The 21,424-nt window shown below is 40.4% G+C and overlaps 1 protein-coding gene across 1 annotated transcript in view; it reads left to right on the top strand.

Annotated features, from left to right (window-relative positions):
* Positions 1-21,401, top strand: part of LOC110452966 (nephrin-like) — a 43,581-nt gene extending 22,180 nt beyond the window's left edge. The window contains exons 8-15 of the mRNA XM_021501747.1: positions 716-838; positions 1,288-1,321; positions 11,114-11,139; positions 12,720-12,755; positions 13,983-14,183; positions 14,752-14,784; positions 16,304-16,395; positions 19,846-21,401. Of these exons, the coding sequence (XP_021357422.1) occupies positions 716-838; positions 1,288-1,321; positions 11,114-11,139; positions 12,720-12,755; positions 13,983-14,183; positions 14,752-14,784; positions 16,304-16,395; positions 19,846-20,025 (725 nt within the window). The 3' untranslated portion in view covers positions 20,026-21,401. The remainder of the gene's footprint in view (positions 1-715; positions 839-1,287; positions 1,322-11,113; positions 11,140-12,719; positions 12,756-13,982; positions 14,184-14,751; positions 14,785-16,303; positions 16,396-19,845) is intronic.
* The last annotated feature ends 23 nt before the right edge of the window (positions 21,402-21,424 follow it).

The following is a 21,424-nucleotide window of genomic DNA, read 5'->3' on the forward strand; positions in this document are numbered from 1 at the left end:
AATCAACATTCTTCAGGTGATTTTGCTTTTGTTCGCTTGTATTTCTTAACTCCTGTGTTTATTTTGTGATCATTTACTTATTTCTTCATCTTTGTGATGCATATCCCGTGGTGTGTAAGTTTTTTCTCACATTGATAAATTAATTCCTTTTAGAAAATACATGTTATTTGTGCCAACAACTTTTTGGATAAGTTGGACTGAAAGGTTGTAAATGTGTACTATTTCTAAATTTTGTCAGGCATGTTTGTTGTTGTTTTGAGAGAAACTTGAATATTTATGGGTCATTCTTACTTGTTGAATTAAGCAAATATTCTTTCTCTGTAAGTATATGGTATTCAAAAAGAAACCGTCATACTTTGGATGTACTGAATTGTTTATGAATGAAAAACTCTCGTAGTAATATATGGATGGCGATAAACAATGCGATATCTATTTTATAATTGTATTGCTTTAAAACAAATGCGCGAAAAAATGTAAAATCAATCCGGATACGCCTTTAAATGTGCTTTGACGATAAGAAGATTGATCCATTTGCTACAATGTAATTACACTAAACTGTAAGATGACTACATACTTATCTGTTTTGAAACAGTGTTTATCTGTATTCCAACGCTTAATAAATAGAGATGACACTCAACTTACACGTATTTCCTATAATACGTTTTACATAGGTGTTATTCAACGTTCACCAAATACCAACCGATATCAATTTCAGCAAAACCTCAAGGAAGTCCGTTGGGAGCTATTTTTGGCGGATTGGCAGGAACAGCAGTTGGACTGAGTTTGCTCGTTTCCGTCGTTATAATCAAGAGAAAGACATCTGAGAACAAACGTAAAGGTAATAATGCCTTGCTGAGTTCACATTCATATTTGCTTGTTTTGGTATTCCCTCAAATAATCTTAATTATAAATGTTCAGTAGATGGAAGTGGCAATATAATATTTCTGTTTATCCAAATTATTTGCCCTATGTGCATTTATTTGGAATTACGATTTTATTATTTTTTAACGGCATGGCCAAAGACTTTTATGTTTATTTTAGGTCCTTGAACCGTTTGACATAGAAATGTATTTTTTTTTGTATTCTTATTATATACATATTATATATTTGAAAATTATGTAAAGTTTATAACCTATTACTTTGTTTATAAAAAGTACGAGTATGTAATTGGTGGCGGTTGGTCCACATGTGGTGAATGAAGCATATACTTTGAATAAATGAATTTATAAACATTATAGACAAGCGTTCCGTTGAAAAATTACCAGTGAATATCTTTGTTTTTAAAAGGCGCTGATGAAGAGATGATATCAGTTGATCAGAGGTAAGTTAATCATCTATGTACTTGTCTATCTACTTTTCTGTTTTAGTGATCCGCATATGTAAAAGAAAATCATTAAAATGTAATATTTTTAAAGGATTGATTAGCCTTTAGATCGCCTTTAGCTATGCTTATTATATCTCCTTTTAGGGATTGCTTCAGTGAGAAGGCGCCTACTTGTTTTACTTCTCTCACCTAATGAAAAATGACAATTTACTATAATTTGAGGTTTTTGAAGTAAAACCAATTTTCATGATGTAATACTTACCATAACTTTAGTATGCATATACAATACCTACACCCATCTTTGTAGCCCAAAAACAAAAGATTCAAATATCCCTACCTCCCTACCGTGACGTAACCTCTATCTCGATGACAGAGCCACGGAGTGATCTCCCTTCCTCAAACCCCCTTTTATGGAGCCTAAAGGCAGCCAGGATGAGGAGGCAAGGGGAGGAATACAGGGTGGGACTCCATAAAGTTATGGTAAGTATTACATCATGAAAATTGGTTTTACTTCAAAAACCTCAATTTCATTTCAGTAATAATTACCATAACTTTAGTATGCGAATTCGTCTTACCGTAGTGGAGGCTTCGAATCCAGGCAGACCAGGCTGACGGAACAAACTCGAGACATGCTCAAGGTAGGGAAAAGGTTCAAGGAACCCCCCTAATAAAGCCCCGAAAGTAATTAAAAAATGGAAAACCTCCCCGTGAAACGAGCAGGTGTACCACCGTGGTGCCTGATAGCATACTATTTAAAATCACTGAATTACTGTGGAGGAACAGCCACAGACTGTGCAACCACCACCGGTCCAAGGGAATACAATCCATCAGAATGAGAGGCCAAGGACCGGAGATAAAAATCCGTGAAGGTAGTCTGTCCGCGCCAGAAAGCTGCGGACATGACCTCCTGAAAGGGGGACCCATTGAGGAGGGCCCATGACGCAGCAAGGGCCCTGATCTCATGAGCTCTCACCTTATACAACGCCCGAACCTGATCATCCGAGTGGTCGTAACCGTACTTGATGACCTGACAGATCCATCTAGACACTGACTGAGAAGAGATATCCTGTTGACCCTGCTTAATGGGCAAAAACAGACGAGATCGAGGACCTCGCCCCCCCCTGGTTTTATCGAGGTAAAACCTAAGCGCCCGACAGGGACAGAGCAACCTATCCCGTTCCTCAGCTCCAACGAAGGCAGTCAAAGACGGAATCTTAATCGGATCGGGCGAGAAGCCAGGAACCTGATTCTTAGCCATAAAGGCAGGATCAGTGAGAAGGGTAACGGCAGAGTAATTCCTGGACCATCGGAGGCAAGAGGGGTGAGAAGACAAGGCATGAATCTCACTCCTCCTTCGACCTGAGGCCAGGGCAACAAGGAATACCACCTTGTAAGTAACAAACTTCAAGGAGGCAGACGCTAAAGGCTCATAAGGTGCCCGCATCAGCGATTCGAGCACCAGTGGCAAATTCCACTGCGGAGCCAACTGCCGGACCCTAGGCCTGTCCAACCCAAACCCCCTAATCAAGGCAGAAAGAGAGGAGGACGAGCCTACCTCCGACCTACCATGAACAGAGAGAACACTAGCAATGGCCGTGCGATAACCAGCGATAGTGCCAGGGGCAAGATTGCGGTCCCTAAACAGCCAAAGAAGGAAGTCCGCAATCACCTGGACAGTAGCCTTGATCGGATCAACCTTCCTGCCGACACACCAATCACAGTAAATCTTCCATCGTGACTGGTAGACGGCAGATGAGGAAGCCCTAATTGATCGAGCGATGCGATCTGACACGTCCCTAGAAAAGCCCGCCTGAGCGAGGCCTCCTGAGATAGCTTCCACGCGTGAAGGTGGAGGATCTCCGGACGAGAGTGCATCGTCCTGGAACGAGGCTGGCGAAGGAGGTTCGCTCTGAGAGGAAGAGCCAGGGGCTCTTCCACCAGAAGCGACAAAAGCTCCGGAAACCAAGGCTGCCTCGGCCACAGGGGCGCTATCAGGAGGAGGGAACACTGATGCTCCCGAAACTTCTGCAGCACCCTGCCCACCATGTTGAAGGGTGGGAATGCATATGCATGCATTCCCTCCCAATCCAGAGACAGAGCGTCCACGGCCCAAGCCCTTGGATCTGGTACCGGAGAGACAAACGTTGGCAACTGATTGTTCAGTGAAGTGGCGAACAGGTCTATGTGAGGCCTGTCCCACACCTGACAAATTCCCACGAAAATCGAGGGATTCAGTTGCCACTCTGTCAAAACCGGCTGGCGGCGCCTGGAAAGAGTATCCGCCAGAACATTCAACCTGCCTGGCAGATGCTTGACACAAATTGTCAACTGCATTTCCTGACATAGAAGCAGAATGCGGATAGCGAGGGCACACAGGGTGTGAGACCTGGTTCCCCCCTGTCTCTCCAGATACGCGACAACCGTAGTGTTGTCCGTAGCCACACAAACCACCTTGGAATGCAGGATCTCCCGAAAAGACTGCAGAGCCAACAGAACAGCCCTCATCTCGAGCACATTGCTGTGCTCCGAGAGCTGTTCCCCAGACCACTCCCCCGACTGGCAACGCCCGTCGAGATAAGCTCCCCACCCTGTCATGGATGCATCCGTGTACAGGGTCATAGTGGGAACTGGCTTGGACAAAGGAACCCCTCGGAGAACATTGTCCTGATGAGTCCACCAGCGTGCGTACTCCTTGACCGACTGGTTCAGAGGAAGCAAGGCTTCCCAATCCCTTGAAGAAGGGACCCAGTTGGCAAGGAGAAACATCTGGAGAGGCCTGATGTGAAGTCTCCCTAAGGGGACCACATCGGCCAGGGCGTTGAGATATCCCAGAAAACTGAGAAACCAACGTACCTGGACTTGAGACCGGCCGATAAAGGTCAGAGCAAAAGCCCTGGCCTTCTCGAACTTCTCCATCGGTGGAAGGGCGATGCCCTGAACCGTATTGAAACGGTTCCCCAGAAAAACAAAATCCTGAGATGGGGAAACCTCCGACTTTTCTCTGGAAGGAATGAAGCCGACCTTGAGTAAGAGTTTCAGAACCAACCGGGTGACCTGTACCAGAGACTCTCTCACTAGGTGGAGCATGAGGGAGTCGTCGAAATAGATGTGAACATCTATTCCTCGAGAGTGCAGGAATCCCACGACCACCTGCAGCAGCTTGGTGAAAACCAAAGGTGCAGTCGTGAGCCCGAACGGCATGGCCCGGAACTGGAAGACCTTTCCGTTGCAAGTAAAACGGAGGTACTTCCGTGCCGACTTCTTGATGGGGATGTGGAAGTAGGCGTCCTTTAGATCTACTGAAGTCGCCCACATTCCCTCTCTCACGGAGGCGATAATACCCCGAGGAGTCTCCATCTTGAAGTGAGGAGAATCTACGTGCTTGTTGAAGGCACTTAGATCTATGATGGGACGCCACGCCCCGGACTTCTTCCGAACCAGAAACATTCTGGAGTAGAACCCGGGAGTGCATCCCGACATAGGAACCTCCTCGACCGCGCCCTTGGAAAGCATGGTCCTTACTTCCTCCTGGAGCGCCAGAGCCTTTTCCGGATCCCCCGGTGGAGGAAAAAAGATTGGCTCTGACGCTAAGGGCGGATCCCGCACTAGCGGAATGCCTAACCCCTCCTTGATCACAGACAAGGTCCATGCGTCTTCCGTAATTTCCTTCCACTCTGGAAGGAAAGCAGAAAGACGACCCCCCACAGGAAGATCTGGTCGAGGCAGATCGAGACCTTGCCAGGCAAGAGAATCGTCTGCTGACCCGAAGCCTAATCCTGCGGGAGAAGGACCTAAGCTTGAGCCGAGAGGACTGCATTCCTCCCGGCCAAACTCGTCGTCTGACACGACCAAGGAGGGAAGAAAAGAGTCAGGAACCCTTCTTCTTACCCCCAGGAGGGTTCTTACCCTTCTTACCCTTCCATTTGTTGCCCTTGAAGGGAGGCTTATACTTGGGCTGCGCAGAGGACTGCGAAGCCGAAGGTTTAGCCTTCTTCTTAGGAGGCGCTGACCCCTGCGAGGTACTGGCCTTCTCAGCCTGAATCCTCTTCACCAGAAGTGCAGAGGCGACCGAGTCCTCCTTCAAATCCTTCTGAACAGAAGGAAGGGCCCCTCCAAAAAGAGTGGACCCTGAGAAGGGGGCAGTCAACAGTCTGGAACGGTAAGGCTCATCGACCGGGCGATTTTTCAAAACTGAAAACCGCCTAGCCAACAAGACATTGACGAGGGATGACACCTGTAAAGCTGCCAGCGCTCTCAATGCCCCGTTCAGGGCAGAGGTCACTCTGTCCTGGATGTCGGCCTGCTCTGTCTCGGTAATCCGACCCTCAGGCAAGTCGGATACCCTATATAGACAAACCGTCAAGTAGTCTATATACGACAGAATCTGGATGGAGAGACGCAGCAGTCTCTCCATCTTGTGGTGTTCTTTGGGACCGAACACCACCTGGTCCACCGATTTACCGGGCCAAGCTGCAAGTTCCCTCGATTCCAGCTTAGCTGGTTGAGGGGCAAGCAGACCATCATGTGTGGCATAGTCAGTGGCGTGCACCTCTGACAAATCGCCAACACTGAGCTGCAACCCAGCATACCCAGGACTACGGGTTGAAGAAGAATTCTTCCCTAAAACCCGAGACTGGGCGGTGGCCAGAGCTGAAGACACAATGGTGCCTTCTGGCAGAGAGCGGTCCGACCGAGCGGACACCCGAGGAGCCACCAAAGAACCCAAAAGGGTGGTGGACTCGGGGACAGATGATGCCGAAGGTGGTGGGCAAACCTCCTCCCCAAGAATCCGGGAAACGTCAGCCCTAAGGCCCCGCATACCGGATAACACATGCTGGGCCTCAACCTCAGCAGCCTCAGGGTCTCCCTCATCCTGGAAGTCCTCCTCTGAGGGCAAGCCCTCCTGAGGACTGTCGTCAGACGACTCGGAAAGACCAGCGTCTATATCCGAACAACCAGGTGAAAGATGAACAACATCATTGTCCTCTGCCATACCCGCGCCCTCAACGTCCATAGCCTCCACACCATCCAGACCAGAAGCCTGGGGCGGAGGAAATGGGCCAGCCAGAGGGGCCAACCCGAGAGAAGGCTCCCCGTACCGGCGTTTAGGTGCAGTGCGCCTAACGGCCGTGGCTGTAGGTTTAGGCTTAGTAGCCAAAACCCTACCCTTGGACCCAGAGACCAACGAGCCTGCCCGAGAGGCAGAAGTCCTAAAGGTCCGACACACCTTCTTAGGACCGGCCGATAAGGCCCCCGAAGTAGCAGAAAGTTGGGGGGGGTCAACAGAACTGCTAACACGTCTCCGCGAGGGAGAGACCAAACCCCAAGGATTCCATGACGGAAATGCCATGGGGTTAAACCCATATCCCGGAGGATAGGGGAAAGGTCCCGCGGGCTGGGAGTGACCCCAGAACTGGCCAAACTGGCCTGCCTGAGACTGGGGCTGGCCAACTTGCCCAAAGGGCGAAGGTGGACCGCCACTCCCTCCAGGTGGAAACCCGGACATGTACGGGCTAAGCCCGTAACTGCCGGGATGCTGCCGCAACCCAAAACCATCCGCAGGCTGGTAAGGGCGGCCCAAGGATGGTTGCCCGCAGGCACCCGTATACCCTAAGCCAGGGGAAAACGGAGGCCGGAAACCGGCCCCCTGTCCAGCAAACCCAACCCCTGGGGGGAAACCCCCCAGGTTCCCAGAAGAATGAAACTCGGGACCGGACCTAATAGGACCGGGTCCGGGTAACTGACCGGGAGGGTATGCCTGACCAGCATTGATGCCGGGATTAGTGAGCTGCGCGTCACTAATCCCGGTAGACACAGACAATCCCGAAAGAAAGTCTGTTGTCACACCAGGACCTGAACCCGAAAGAACAGGCCCGGCACCAAGACTGTCCCCAACGACAGCACCACCTGGAATGCCGGGATCACTGACAGAGTCAGTGACCGGCGGCCGGTAGTCCCTACCCGAAGGCAAGCGCGAAAGCTTACGGGCGTTCCCGGCCAATTCGACCCTTGGCTGTGCCAAGCCAGGGTCAGGCTGCCCCTCCCCTACTCCAGGGAGTTCCTGGACAGGAAGGGCCACCCCCTGCTCACGAGAGGGACTTGCCGAAGCAAGACCCCCCGAGACAGGAACAGAGACAGTACCACCAGACCCCAGAGAGCTGGTGGCACGACCCCTACCTCTCTGCTTCCCTCGCTTACCGGAAGAAACAGACGAATCTGTCTTACGGTAAGTTGAGGGTAGCTTTGGAACAATGAAGTCCTTGCCCTGAGATTTTGACTGTGAACAAAGTTCACAAGGCGAAACCTCACTGCAAGGACGACACCTGGGACAGGCATCATGAGGGTCCCGTTCCACAAAGAAATGGGAACACCCATGAGCACTACCTCGTCGCTGTCCCGACCGAGACATACCCTCCAAAGCGAACGTAAACAAAAAATTTACAAGCAGATAAAACGGGAAAATAAGGTTAAAATACGATAGTACAAAGTACGCAACGTAGAAAGAATTTCACCCGTAATATAAATCAGAAAACGGTTAAAATAAATAACGTTTGCCGAAACAAACAACCGTCACCGAAATAAACAGAGGTCGGAAATTAACCCACGATAATGGCGGACCGTGGCACACCACCGGCACACGTGGAGTAAAATAACCGGCCGTAAAAGGCACAAAAATAATTTTCAACAACAATTAGTTATATCAATAAAGGCAGATGGGTATAAGGCACACAAACTGCGCAAAAATATGAGTTGACACTCAAACCAAACCGACAAAACAATGTTTTGAATTGGAGCAAGCTCCGTGCGTCAGCATGCAGCAGGCGCCATAAAAGGAAGAGGAAGGGAGATCACTCCGTGGCTCTGTCATCGAGATAGAGGTTACGTCACGGTAGGGAGGTAGGGATATTTGAATCTTTTGTTTTTGGGCTACAAAGATGGGTGTAGGTATTGTATATGCATACTAAAGTTATGGTAATTATTACTGAAATGAAATATATTTATATCGTTGAGTTTCATGTTGCACCACACACACCTATTACATTTGTACTACGAACAACATTTTCTGCAGATTGACATGGGTAGTTTTGTATCAGTTCATAATAACCAGCATCAGTTGACATTTGGAAGCACGGTGTTATACTTAATTATAATTCCCCCAAAAAATAAATATAGCCGAAAAGTTGGGTGTCCGTCCGTCTCTCTGTAGTTCTTGTCCACATGATAATTTGCGAAAATTTGTATTAATCATCCTAAGTGTCTAATCATTTTAAGTGTGGTCCAAGGTCAATGATAAAACTAGAATTAAGTTGTTATGGGCTTGTCCAGATGATAACCTGGGAACGAATTGTATCGTACATAATTCAAATGTGGTGTGTGGGTGTCCCAAATAGATGCAAAGAACCATATTGATTTTTGGCGTTGAGCGCCAGAAGTGAAGGTCACTTTCGTTTTAAATAGGATTCTGGTTTGTACGGATGATCAATTGGAAACAATTGATCATACACAACTCAACTTTGTTGTTTGCTTACCCTAGTAGATGCAAAGAGTGGTGTCAATTTTGGACGTGGTCAGTCAGAGGTCAAAGCCACCGTTGGTAAAAATAAAATTCTGTTCGTCCAGATTATAACTTTAGAACGAAAAATACAAATTTCAACCGCGGTGTGTTGGTTGCCTTACTGGATGCAAAAATCCTATGATTTTTGGATGTGGACTGTCAGAGTTCAAAGCGACCGTTTCCTATTTTTTTTTATTTTTTTATTCATTGTAATTAAACTGATAAGTACTTGATACAATGATTACCACGCAAAGTGCAAGCTATTTTTGCTAAAGTGATATCAAAAAGGCATAATGCTTACGGTCATCATTGCTAAAACTTAAATTCGGCTTCTCAGAATAATTTGAAAACCTATTGCCATACAAAATTAAAAGTTGGTGTATTGGTAGCCCTAGCATTTATACACTGCTGGTCTTAAGTGTAACTTTTCAATGGATGTCTACCTTTCATATTTAGAAAAATGGATAGCATGTCCATATAAAATATTATAAAACATAATTTACAGATTTGTTCACAAGTTGTCTACCTTTCTCGAAAAAAATCCATGATAAGTCAATGGCAAATTATGCACGTGATTTTGTCGGGGTGATTTGCTGTCCCAGGCGGTTCTATCATTTAAGAATTTGGCTAGTATTGACTTTTTCATCTTTGGTAGAAATGGACCCATTTTTATGGAAGGTATTGCATAAAAACACTTATCCATTGGAATTGAAAAAAGGGTAATTAATTAAGCACGTTTGCGATCCAATTTAGCCTGAGAACAGTCTTTAGGTATGTGCATACCATACTGGATTGAAATTGGATTTTGTATTGGGCAGTTATTGAACCGAAACGATAACTTGACAGAGGGACGGACATACATGTATAAGCTTTCCCTACGTTTTTCATAGCGCGGAAAATAGGCATTATAAGGAAAGAGCAGTTTAGTAACATAGCCTAGAGCTCACCTCTGCGTATTGCTCAATAAATGTATTATGTTTGTCTTTGTCACGAGCGAAAATTTGACACCCTCATAATGTCTACACTATTGGAATTACTTCACTGTCCCATATACCAATTTCAAGTAATTCGTATGAAGCATAGGTTTGTAAGGATTCAGTGTTACATAGGAGATACCATTGATATTACGTCTTTTACCCATACATATATACATATACTCTCCTAGTATGATAGAAGACGGCTTTGTCAGCAAATGACAAATGAAGCCTTGCTTTTTATCGGTACAAATTGAGATATTGTCTGATTTCAAACAAATTGTTTGTGCACCGTTTTGTATCTGTAAGGACAGTTTAGGGTACGTAAAATCTTTGTGACAAACCTTCCTTTACAACATGTTGCATCAGCTTTAAGGAGCTCTAGGCTATGTTACCTTGGAGGCACAGTAGTCTGGTGGTAGAACGCCAGACTCATGACCGAAGGGTTGCGAGTTTGACTAACGTCACGGCACTGTGTTGTGTCTTTGAGCAAGATACTTTACTCCGCTTGTTCTAGTCTACTCAGCTGTACATGAGTACGTGGTTGGGTAGTGCTAGAATTGTAAAAGTCTAGTTGTGAGCCCCGAAATGGCAGCACCGGATGTATGCTCCCCAGGGAGTTGAGAAAGATATTGGCCCCATAACCATGGATATTATTTTGTGAACCGCTTTGAGCAGACCTACGAACTAGGTTTAATGAACGCCGTGCCGTGACTCAAACCCCCCAACCCTTTGGTCACGACCCCGGCGTCTTACCACTAGACTACCGAGCCTCCTAATGTGTTTAGTTAGATAATAGTTTATGAATATGTTGAACAAGAACACGAAGGAAAAACATCGCAAAGTTTACATCAAAGCATGACTTTGACCCTTTATCGAGGACACAGGGGTCACATGTATTAACTTATGATACAGACCACTTCTATTTGGCCCTATCTTTTTGTAAGAGAGGCTATCAACTTTGTTCAAATAGTTATATCATGGTCATAATTGACCCCTAGGGTAGGCTTCTTTGCTACCATATCTGTTAGATATATTTGACCTTGATCTACCCTGATTTGACGCAGATCTTGGAAGTGATTGTCAACGCAATATTTTTACGCCTGGAATCTTATTTATTCTTTCAATCTGTTAGCCTCGAATACCTTGACTTGTATATGCTTTTACATGATTTATAGTCATTAAATGTAGCATAACTATCAATAGGCAAGCTTAACTTAATTTTATATCAGTGTTGTTAGTGTAATTTTTATATTTCAGAAGATCTATTGACGAGGAGAGTTCAGGTAATATATTTGCGCTAGCACAGTTATTTCTTGAACACTTTACACAAGTTCATTTGACACATTAAACATACATCTTTTCACGTCATCACAATCGCTTTTCGTCTGCTGTCCATCATTTGTCTGTTCGTTCGTGGTTAAAACAATTCCTGTTATTATTACCTCTTTGAATTAACTGGGCAGAACTTTTTCATATGTCGGTTTACTCCGATTCTTACTTGAACAAGTTCAGTTTAAAACTGATCAAAAGAGCAAGATTGCTGCATGCGATCATCTTAGATTTTGACAATTAAAGCATGTTATCGCTATCTCGCAATTTACACTTGGCGGATCTTTCTCAAATAGCGTCAGCAGGTTCCCTTCCTTAATTGTACACATAACGTTTTGGACTTTAACTGGAAAACTGCAGGATGGTCGCTAAAAAGCCATGTTAGAGTTTGACAGTGAAGTTTGTTATCACTATTTCTGAAAAATGACTGGAGGGATAGTCCATCATGATCCTTCTTTGTACATGTTTAATGTGGAGGATACGGTAAAAAAAGGGTAACCGAACGACCATACTGGTGGAGTTTGACAGCTATATATTGTTATCGTTACATTTTTTAAAGTTCTGAGGGATTCTTCTTAGTTGATACAAATGGATATTTCGTCATCCTTGGTAGAACATATTGAACTCGAACAAGAAGAATGGATGACAGGCGGGCGTATAAATCACACTTGAATACGACAGTTTAAACTTGTTTTGGAAATGAATAGTGCAGTTTCGATTTTCAGCATGATCGGAAAATATTTGCCACCGTTTGGACATTTTGATTTTGAGCATTGAAATTTACAATCGCTATGACACATAAACCTTAGTACATATCTTTCTCAAATATCACTTTTCCACTCTATTGCCAACTTAGCTTTGATTGGGCTATTGTCAGACTCGAAAATATTGTAATACCGATGATTAGGTAGTATATTTAAAAACAAAATATTGGGCTTAATCTTTAACCATGAGCGTAATGCATTTCGAACTTCTGTTAAAAAGTGTTTGACTAACTGAACATGCAATACGTTGAGAGGTATATCAATTAAGAGGTATTTTAAATGTTTACATAATCACAACGTATTTTTATTAACTTGAAAAAGTGTACGAAATTAATAATTATAGATTCCTTGTAATATACAAGATTACGCCTGAATTTCATTACCACTCAGGTGACCGTTAAGGCTGTTATTCTTCTGGTCTTTACTTTGTTGAAACCATTTTGAAATAACATTGTAACTTAATCCCATTTTGAGCCCAAAACTTGAAATTGCAATTATTCCGTTGCGCTAGCGTTTTCTCTATTTATAACATAACAGGACATTGCTGAAAAGCAGTGTAAGGAAATAAGCAAAAAGGTAGAAAATCAGGTAAGCGTCATTCGGCCCGATTTTGTATAATTTTGTAAAACGAAAATTAAAATGTCTCTTTTCCTCTTTGTACTTTATAGTGTTTATAGTTTATTTTCTAGTGAACAGCCATTCACTAAAGCTATATATGAAATCATGTTAAGAATCTAACGGTTAAAGTGAATTGGTGCCTTTCATTACAGATGGCATGAAACCCAATATTCTATATGAGTCAGCAGGTAAGTTTGAAAAATTATCAACAAGTCAGAATTTAAATTCTATCGCAAAACATCCACTAGCTTAATGAAGATTATATTTGAAAAGCCCAACATCTTAAGGGTTCAGTTGATAAAAAGTTGATTAGATTAATCAGTGATTAGCACAAATTTCATTGTTCTTGTATTTTTAAAACTCGGCCAATACATGAGTTAAAACTTTTAAGATGGAAAATATTTAGTAGAGTAAAATTGCATACTGACTGACGGGTTGTTACCTTGTATATTGACAAAATAATAGAGGTAAGAAATATAGTTAAACAGTAATCAAACAAATCACCTTTTGAACACCTGGACCCAGCTGGTGTGCTGTTCAAATCGCCTCTCGTCAGTGGTCCGTCTGTCATTCAGTCTGTCCTTCCTAAATCTTGTTAGCGCTATAATTCAGAAAGTTCCCCGATGTCCTTAGTTACGCAAATCAAAGTGTGGGTGTTATCAGAATCAACAAGTGATGACAAGCTGCAATCTTGAATTTTGAGAGACATTGTTTGTTAGCGCTCTTTATCAGGAAGGACTAAAGTGATTTAACTCTGATTTCAAATAAATGTTTCACATGGTCCCTGGTTACGCAAGTCTTATCGGGATTCAAGATGGCCGATAGGCGGCCAAATTTAATTTTCATAGTTAACCTTTGCTAGCTCTTTTTCGTCACTGATTAAGATTGTGCACCGTGCTTTTACAAATAGAGTATTGGAAATTAGAGTAGAGTAATGCCCATTTGTTGAAAAGCTTTGTTCGCATTACTTCTCCAATATGAATAACACAATGTTTACGGTGAAAGGTTTAGTAAGGTACCCGAAGTAGCATTACATCCCTTCCATAATGAATTTTGCCCCGTTGTTTGAAAAACTTGTTACCTCAAAATGATGCCACCTTTTTAGGTGAAAGTTCGCGCCAAGATCTTTTACACAAGGGATTGTAAATAAAGTGTTGTATTGGCATTACCTGTCATTTTATTGGTCTATGCCCCTTTACTTAAAATTAGTCTAGAAATAAATATTCTTATAGTTATTGCTACAAACGAGGTAATATAACCCATTCTGGCAACAGTTATATTTTATTTTATCGAGGTGGGTACAAAAACAAATCTGCATAAATGATCATTCTCGAATATATAGGAATACCATTATTGTAGGATCAGTAACACAACGCAAGAACAGCATCAAATATACATTGTAATCTTCACAATAGGGCTAAAACCTAACGTTCTGTATGAGTCTTCGGGTCCACTACCAGGGAGTTCGTCTGAATATGCTGTGGTTGAGAAATCTTCCAAGAAAAAATCTGTATCACCAGATGATGTATATGCTGTTGTGGACAAATCAAAGAAACCAGAAACTACGGATGACGTGTATGCAGAAGTTGTCAAACCTAAAATAAAGAAAGGCAAAGGTAATGTATATGCCACATAATCAGTAAAGTAGACGATCTAGTGTATATACTTAGTAAATTCCTTTGGACTATAACTATCTTAAATCTAGAAATAATCTTTGTGAGTAATCTGATAACGGGAGCTATCTGTTTGTCTTTCATATAAACGTCTTACGCCAGCATCAAGTCATGCGTAAATAGAAAAACAACGATATAGTATCGGCTATGCTTCTAACACTTAGACACTTGAATAAATTCATCCTAAATTTATATCTGAATGTTAAATACATAATAATAGTTTCTTTTATGGGGCATGGTGCCGTCTCATTGGGTGCACCTTGACCATACCGCGATCGAAACGATATTTCATATATACGGATGTACCTATCGTTTCGTTAAATTAATTGTATAAACGTTCTACCAGCGGGCGACCTGGAAACAGGCTCTCTATTTTTTTCTTGTGGATTCCTTATCAGTTTTTGTGATATTAACTCTGCACAATACTATTACGATGACATATAGGAAGAAATCCATAAAGACAATTCTTTATTCGATAATTTAATTGTCATGAATTTCTCAATTTTTACAGAGAAAAAAAAGCAAGGCAACGTAAAGCAAAAAGGTACGTGTAATCCAAAAGTAAAGTCGAATATTGAACAAAATAGATGTATCGCTATTTATGTGCACATATACACGAATCGGATCTATGTGAGTTTGCATCATTCACCATCCCATAGTTCAGAACGTTACTGTTCAGTAGAAGCCCTTTTAATTTTGTCCTGTGGTTCAGCAAACCATGTAGCCTCAAATAATTTGGATTGGCCATACATTAAGGTTAATAATATCAGGCTTTGATTTTCGTCGGAATATCATATAAGGAGAAAAAATACTGCTTTACAAGTGTTTAACGTAGATATATTTAAATACTGAACGATTGAAGAGATCAATATTGCGTCTTGAATAATCTATCATTGTATGGTAGCTTCCTTCTCGCATTCTAAAGAGATGTTGCTCACATATCGATGCTTGGCTAACGCCAAAATGGAATGACAGTAGATATCCTGTAAGCCAAAACTAGTTTTGCTTCGTCATTGTCCAGCAAGTGATTTAGGTTTCATTTAAAACGATTGTTTCGTGGAATCGAAATATTTTCAACGTTTGTTGGAAACGTGGATGGCTGAATTCGAGAAGCTTCACTGTGCGTACAAAAGGTGAAAGTTCACCAAAGCAAAGCTTTCACAAAGTAAGACAAGACGATAAGTTACTCGACCCTGTTTGTTATTTAAAAAAAGGCTTATATTGATGTTTATGACTTTACTTCTAATAATCTATGCACGAGTAGGATATGTATCCAGTGTAAGTATGTAAATATTTATAAAATATGTAAATTAAAACTAAATATAGCAATTCACAAGTTAATTTAAACACTACCGCAATTTTAGAGCAGATAAAATATACAACGTAACTATAAATAACTATAATCTAATCATAAAAAATGAAACAAACATTAATTTAGTGAACAACAAATGGAATTAAAGGGAATTTAACAAGCCTCTTCCATTATATGTCAATACAAGATATTTAAAAAGTCAATACAGTGTACAGTTTGTTAATTGATAATTGGATTCTATGTTTAAAAGAGTGCCAAAGACAGATAATTTCCTCATAGGTTATATAGACTAGTGAGAAAAACGTTCTTTAACTCAACGGACATGGGTTTAAAGTTACTTTATTCTCTCAGCATGATATATATATACACACATATATTACGTTAAGGTCAAATATCATATATTTAAAAAGATTCAATGTCCGTGTGAAGTAAGTAAGTCAGAACAAATACGATGTAACGACCGACTTAAAAAACTAGAAGCTTGCACCTTTCTTAGGGCTATTCATATTATAAGCATTTAGTGTAAAATGTATATTTCTTTTGCATAAATACACTAAATAGGTCTCGCAAGGCAAAAGCCTAGTAATGACAGCTATTTGACAAAATGACGAGGAAGCCAATTCAGTAACAATGTAAAGCAACTCCTCCATAAAAGAAACAAGGTTAATTTTAATTTTTCATGTGTAATGGTTTATGTTTTGTTAAACCGGATAACGTAAAATAACCAAAACTTGTTTGTTTTACATTGCAGGTGGCTTTGGGAAAAGTGAAGGAAATGACGTCTATGCCAATTGCAAGGGAGGAGAAAAAAAGGTTCCGGAGGCAGGACTTAATCGTCAAAAGGTAAACTGATATATATATTCACAAATATGTTTTATAAGTATTCTCCCCTTCAAGTAAAGGTCATGTTGTTGCAATATCCCAGTTGGTTTTATTAAATTATTAGATGTTACTTCATGGTAAAAGAAATTAGGTACATATTTAACATAACGAGGAAGTGATAAGTATATGCATATCACTTAGAGGTATAGAGTGCAAGTTTTGCAATCCCGTTACCTGAATAGTTTTCGTTTATGATCGGTTTGTATACGCCCGTCTAATTTCGGTATTTTATGGTATAGCGTCTGCGCCCGTCCGTCCTCCCGTCCTGTTAAAGTTTTGGTACAAGTTTCTTCAGTGGTATACAGTTCAGTCAGTGTTATTGTCCTAATTTTTGCATGATGTGGGGTTTAACAAGGACACTATGGATTTATTTAGGAAAATCATTTATATTTTTGATAATTTTTGACGTGTTTGGGACTTAACTTTTCTCGCGCAATTTCTCGGTTAAAGTTTTGGTGCAGGTTTCTTCAGTGGTGTACAGTTCAATCAGATCATGTGTTATTGTACTAATTGTTGGCATGGGTGTCCATGTGGGGTCTACGAAGGACAATATGGATTTAATTTAACAAACAAAAAATCATTGGATAGGGTCAGACGGGCGTATTATGTATCCGTTTGCGGAGCTCTTGTTTAGTAAGGATTACCGGAATTCAGCTGAATTTGTATTTTATTCAAAACATAATCCTATCTCAAAAAATACCAGAATGATAATACATCAAAGATCAAACTATGTTATATTTGATATTAAATTCTACTGTAAACCCAGGTAATTATAATTGTCTAATCGCGATCAGTTGTCGTGTATATATAGGGAACTGTTTGCACGTATTCGTGACAATGTCGTCACTATACAGTTTTCAATTGTGATCAGTGGTCGTGTTACTTCCGGTATTTGTTAACAAGCAACATATATTCTACGAGGTCACGTTTCATAACTTTGCCATTATTTTACAACAGGCTTTCGTATTTTCCTTAACTTTTAAATCATTTCATATTTAGCATCAGGAGTCAAACAAGAGGCCAATGTTACTATAGATATAATTCCACTTCATTTCTTTACCCCGTTTTCTCATCTGATTTTCATGAAATTAACATACATGTTTACAAATAGCCCCTCTTGTACTTTTACCAGTTTGTATTCTGGTGATGGATCAAAACCAGGGCCAACTTTACCATACCTGTCATTACTCTTTACTCTTATTACTTATCCAGTTTTCATGAAACTTGTATGTACAGGTGTTTTCAAAAACATCATTATGGAGTTTTAAGTGATTTTAGATTCTGAGGTGAATAGGGTGACCGGTAATATAAAACTTTTATTTCTGATCAAATTTTAAAGAAACTTAATGTCCATGTTTAGAAACTGTTTCCGTTGAGAGCTTTCTGGGATCACCGTTACCATTAATAAGAGTCATCGACCCCATGTCACTTCAAGCACCCGATGCACTGAGTTTATTTGATGTTGTACATTTTAAGCACATAGACTTTAATTTTATGCAAACACTGTCGTTGAAAAATGGCTAAAGGGAATAGATATATAATATATGCCGTGTCAATGCTAACAAGAACACTTTTACCACACATATTTTAAGCGGTAATATTTGACTGTTAGCATTGACCATGCAAGCAGTTTAGTCATGCTTTATTCATCAATAAATGACCCTTTGGTAAGGTTCAACTGTATTTGGTCAGTTAAACATGCAAAACATTGATAGAAGATGGACATTTCGTTGAATATTAATGTTGACATAGTGATCTGACAGCTGCATTTAGTTAATAACAACACCCGTTAGCAACACAAATCGTAGGTTGCAACACTTAGAACGGAGCTAAACAACAATCTTCTACAGTTAAAGAATGTTTGTTGGACTGCACTTTCCTGATGAAAATTGATGGGGATATATATACTTTACCAATGTTTATAGAAAACCGTAGAAAAATCTGCCGTTGTATCTTAACAAAAAAAAGTAAACAGGAACAAGGATAATGCAACCAGATAATTTTCTCGATGTAGAACATTTGTGGCATAATTGTATGAAAACAAGACGCATCCATACATCAGATGCCAGCAGACTTATACTTTGTTATTAAATAAATAAATAATAAAAAAAAATCACAAAAACATATATATAAAGTTGAGCATCACTACAACGCTATCTATTGAACATTGTAACGACAATTTTCATTTGTTAATAACCATAAATTATTGGACGATAAACCATTCACACGCATGTATTATTTTCACACAGACTAGCAGTCTTTCAAAAACCACCCCACAAATGTTCCAGTTAACAAGCAAGTTGCGGTACTGGTTTTATTTGTCGAACGAGGGTACCCTCATATAATTTTATACATGTATCTATTCAAAGATCTACTAGCGAAGAAACATATATATATATATATATGTATCAATCTTCTATATCTATGTACAGTCAGAATGTTCCGCTTAAATTACAGTTATACTGGCTTATAGAAGTGTTTGCATATCTGTCAATTGCTGATTTATGTGTTGACGAGCAATGTCGATATATTTGATTTGATACATTGAAATCAACATCTCGCATATTCATGACTTCAGTGTTTATTCTTTATCTTCCTTCAACCGAATGGTGACTGATTATAACAATTTCCTCCCAAATATATCCAGGCTAAATAGGAAAAATAGGACAACTGCCCACAGGGTCAGATATGATAAAAAGTGTAGCTTGTGAAATGAAGACATATATGCTTCACTGGACTGCATGACTATCAGCCCCTACATTTTCACGACGAATTTCCCAGCTGCATTTCATTTTAAGCTTATCCCCCAAAGTCTGAGAACCAGGTGACCACACTTGTTTTCTAAATAGTTAAATATTCTAGAAACCGGGGCCCGTCTGAGCCTTCACTTGACAAAGTGAGCGCAAAAGAACAGCCACGATCAAATACTTACATTATCTTTGTCACCTTGCGTATCAAAGGCAAATGGATACTGCGGTAGATACGAAAAAGGCTTCCGGCACATGTTAAGTAGTTGAATGGGTATAATCTACATATATGTCTATCATGGTGGAATATATAACTCCGGATTAGAAAATGTTGCAAAATGTTGGCAAAATTCAGGCCGCAAGCTACTTTCGTTAATTATTTTTTCCAACATTTTCTCACCCTAGTTAAGAAACTCCAGTGAAAAACTCATTGAAAAAGCAGAGAAAAAGATAGTATTTTTTGTGACTATACTTCGATCTCACAAGAAAGGGGAATTATTTTGTTCATCACCTATGCTTCAATATAAGTAAACAGTACCTAAGTAAACATTGTTTAAGTAAAACGTCTACTTGCTGTTATTTAACGAAACAAAGATAATATTCATCAGAATATTACTCTATAGTATCTATTCAATTACAAATGCTTTTTAATATCTCTTATCAGAATCAAGATGGTCTCATCTACTTGGATGTGGAGTTCAAAGGAGAGCAGGAGAAAGGCATGTTTACGGTTATCCATGGCGTCGAAAACAGATCAGATTATGCAGATGTCGATTTCACCAAGCATGCCGAACCCTTACCACAGGAGAACGAGCAACCAACGGGGGATGTTAACGTTAAGTAAAAGTAAATATCTCCCAAATATTTACATTTACATTTATGGTTCTCAAAATTATTGTAGTAAACCTGAAAGAGGTTATCGTTTTTTTTAAGATTAAAAAGACTATAGCAGATATAATGCAAGTTTCTCTGCAATGTTAACTACGGGATGAATCAAAATAAGACACAATGAAACAGTATGGTATATTACTATTTAGGACTGTGATCATGAGATGACAAGGAATCTCATATTGCAGCATGATAACAGTAACAGAAAATTCACCTAACATGAGAAAAACATATGCATTCGCGTTCATGACATCTTGGCAAAATATGATGTTTTGCTTTTGATAGTTTTTTTCAAATATTCAGGTTTAAGAATACTGAAAGTTTTAAAACATTTGACATCTGAGACCTATATCAGACTGAATGGGTAATCATCTCGGCATGTTACAGATCAACTGTTCTGACTCTAGACCCAGTACAACTTGAGTAGTTCTTAGAAATTCGTAACCAAAACTAGCGCATGAAAAACCCAAATGTTGTCGTTTGACACAGACTTTCCACGAAAACAGTTGTTGAACTACATACTATCTCAAAAGATGCAACTGATTGCTTCATCGATACGTAATTACTATTTCAACAGTCGTTTGGATTTCCAACATTTTTTACCCTAACACAACCAATGGTACCTAAAAGCACGCAATAGCTGTATGATGCAGTGTTATTCATTGTTTGTGTTTGGTATAGATTACCAAAGTTTAAAAGTGCGATTACCTGTTTGTGTGTTACGTTCGTCTTTCAAATATCACGTCATGACAATATAATTGTTTTAAAAACTAATTGAAAATTAGTACTTCTTCTGATTATGATCTACAATTTATCTGAGATATAATAAACAAATCTGTTACCATTAAGTTATAGCAGAAGAATAATGAGAAGATGAATAATATTAATATAGCAACAATACTACTGTAAACCGGGAAGTTATCGCCGAGTTAGGATCTCGCCGTTCCCCCAAAAGCTACGGAGGGCGAAATAGGCGAAAATCAAACTGCAGCAAAAATTGCAGTATGTCTTTCATCATTTGTTGAAATGTCCTATAAAAGAGAATTGATCTGTATCACCGAATATACCACTCATAATTTTCTTAATCCGGTTCTGTAGTCTATCCATCGTCACACCTCCGTATAAGACCTTTTTAGGTACAAGGACGTTGAATTTTAAAAAAGAAAAGAAATATTGGGAATGAAAGAAAACCATTTACACGACGCTGCAATCGAATAGTATCGTCTGAATCTTATGTATTGCATTTTAGAGCTTAATTGTCGTTCGTCAACTTTTTCGTTTATCACAGAATTTGGTCTGGAACATCAATGGCCAAAGGGTTCTCAATTTTGTATAAACGAACCCCCCCCCCCCCC

This window comes from Mizuhopecten yessoensis, unplaced genomic scaffold (genome assembly GCF_002113885.1).
Source record: "Mizuhopecten yessoensis strain PY_sf001 unplaced genomic scaffold, ASM211388v2 scaffold7017, whole genome shotgun sequence".
NCBI classification, from domain to species: domain Eukaryota; kingdom Metazoa; phylum Mollusca; class Bivalvia; order Pectinida; family Pectinidae; genus Mizuhopecten; species Mizuhopecten yessoensis.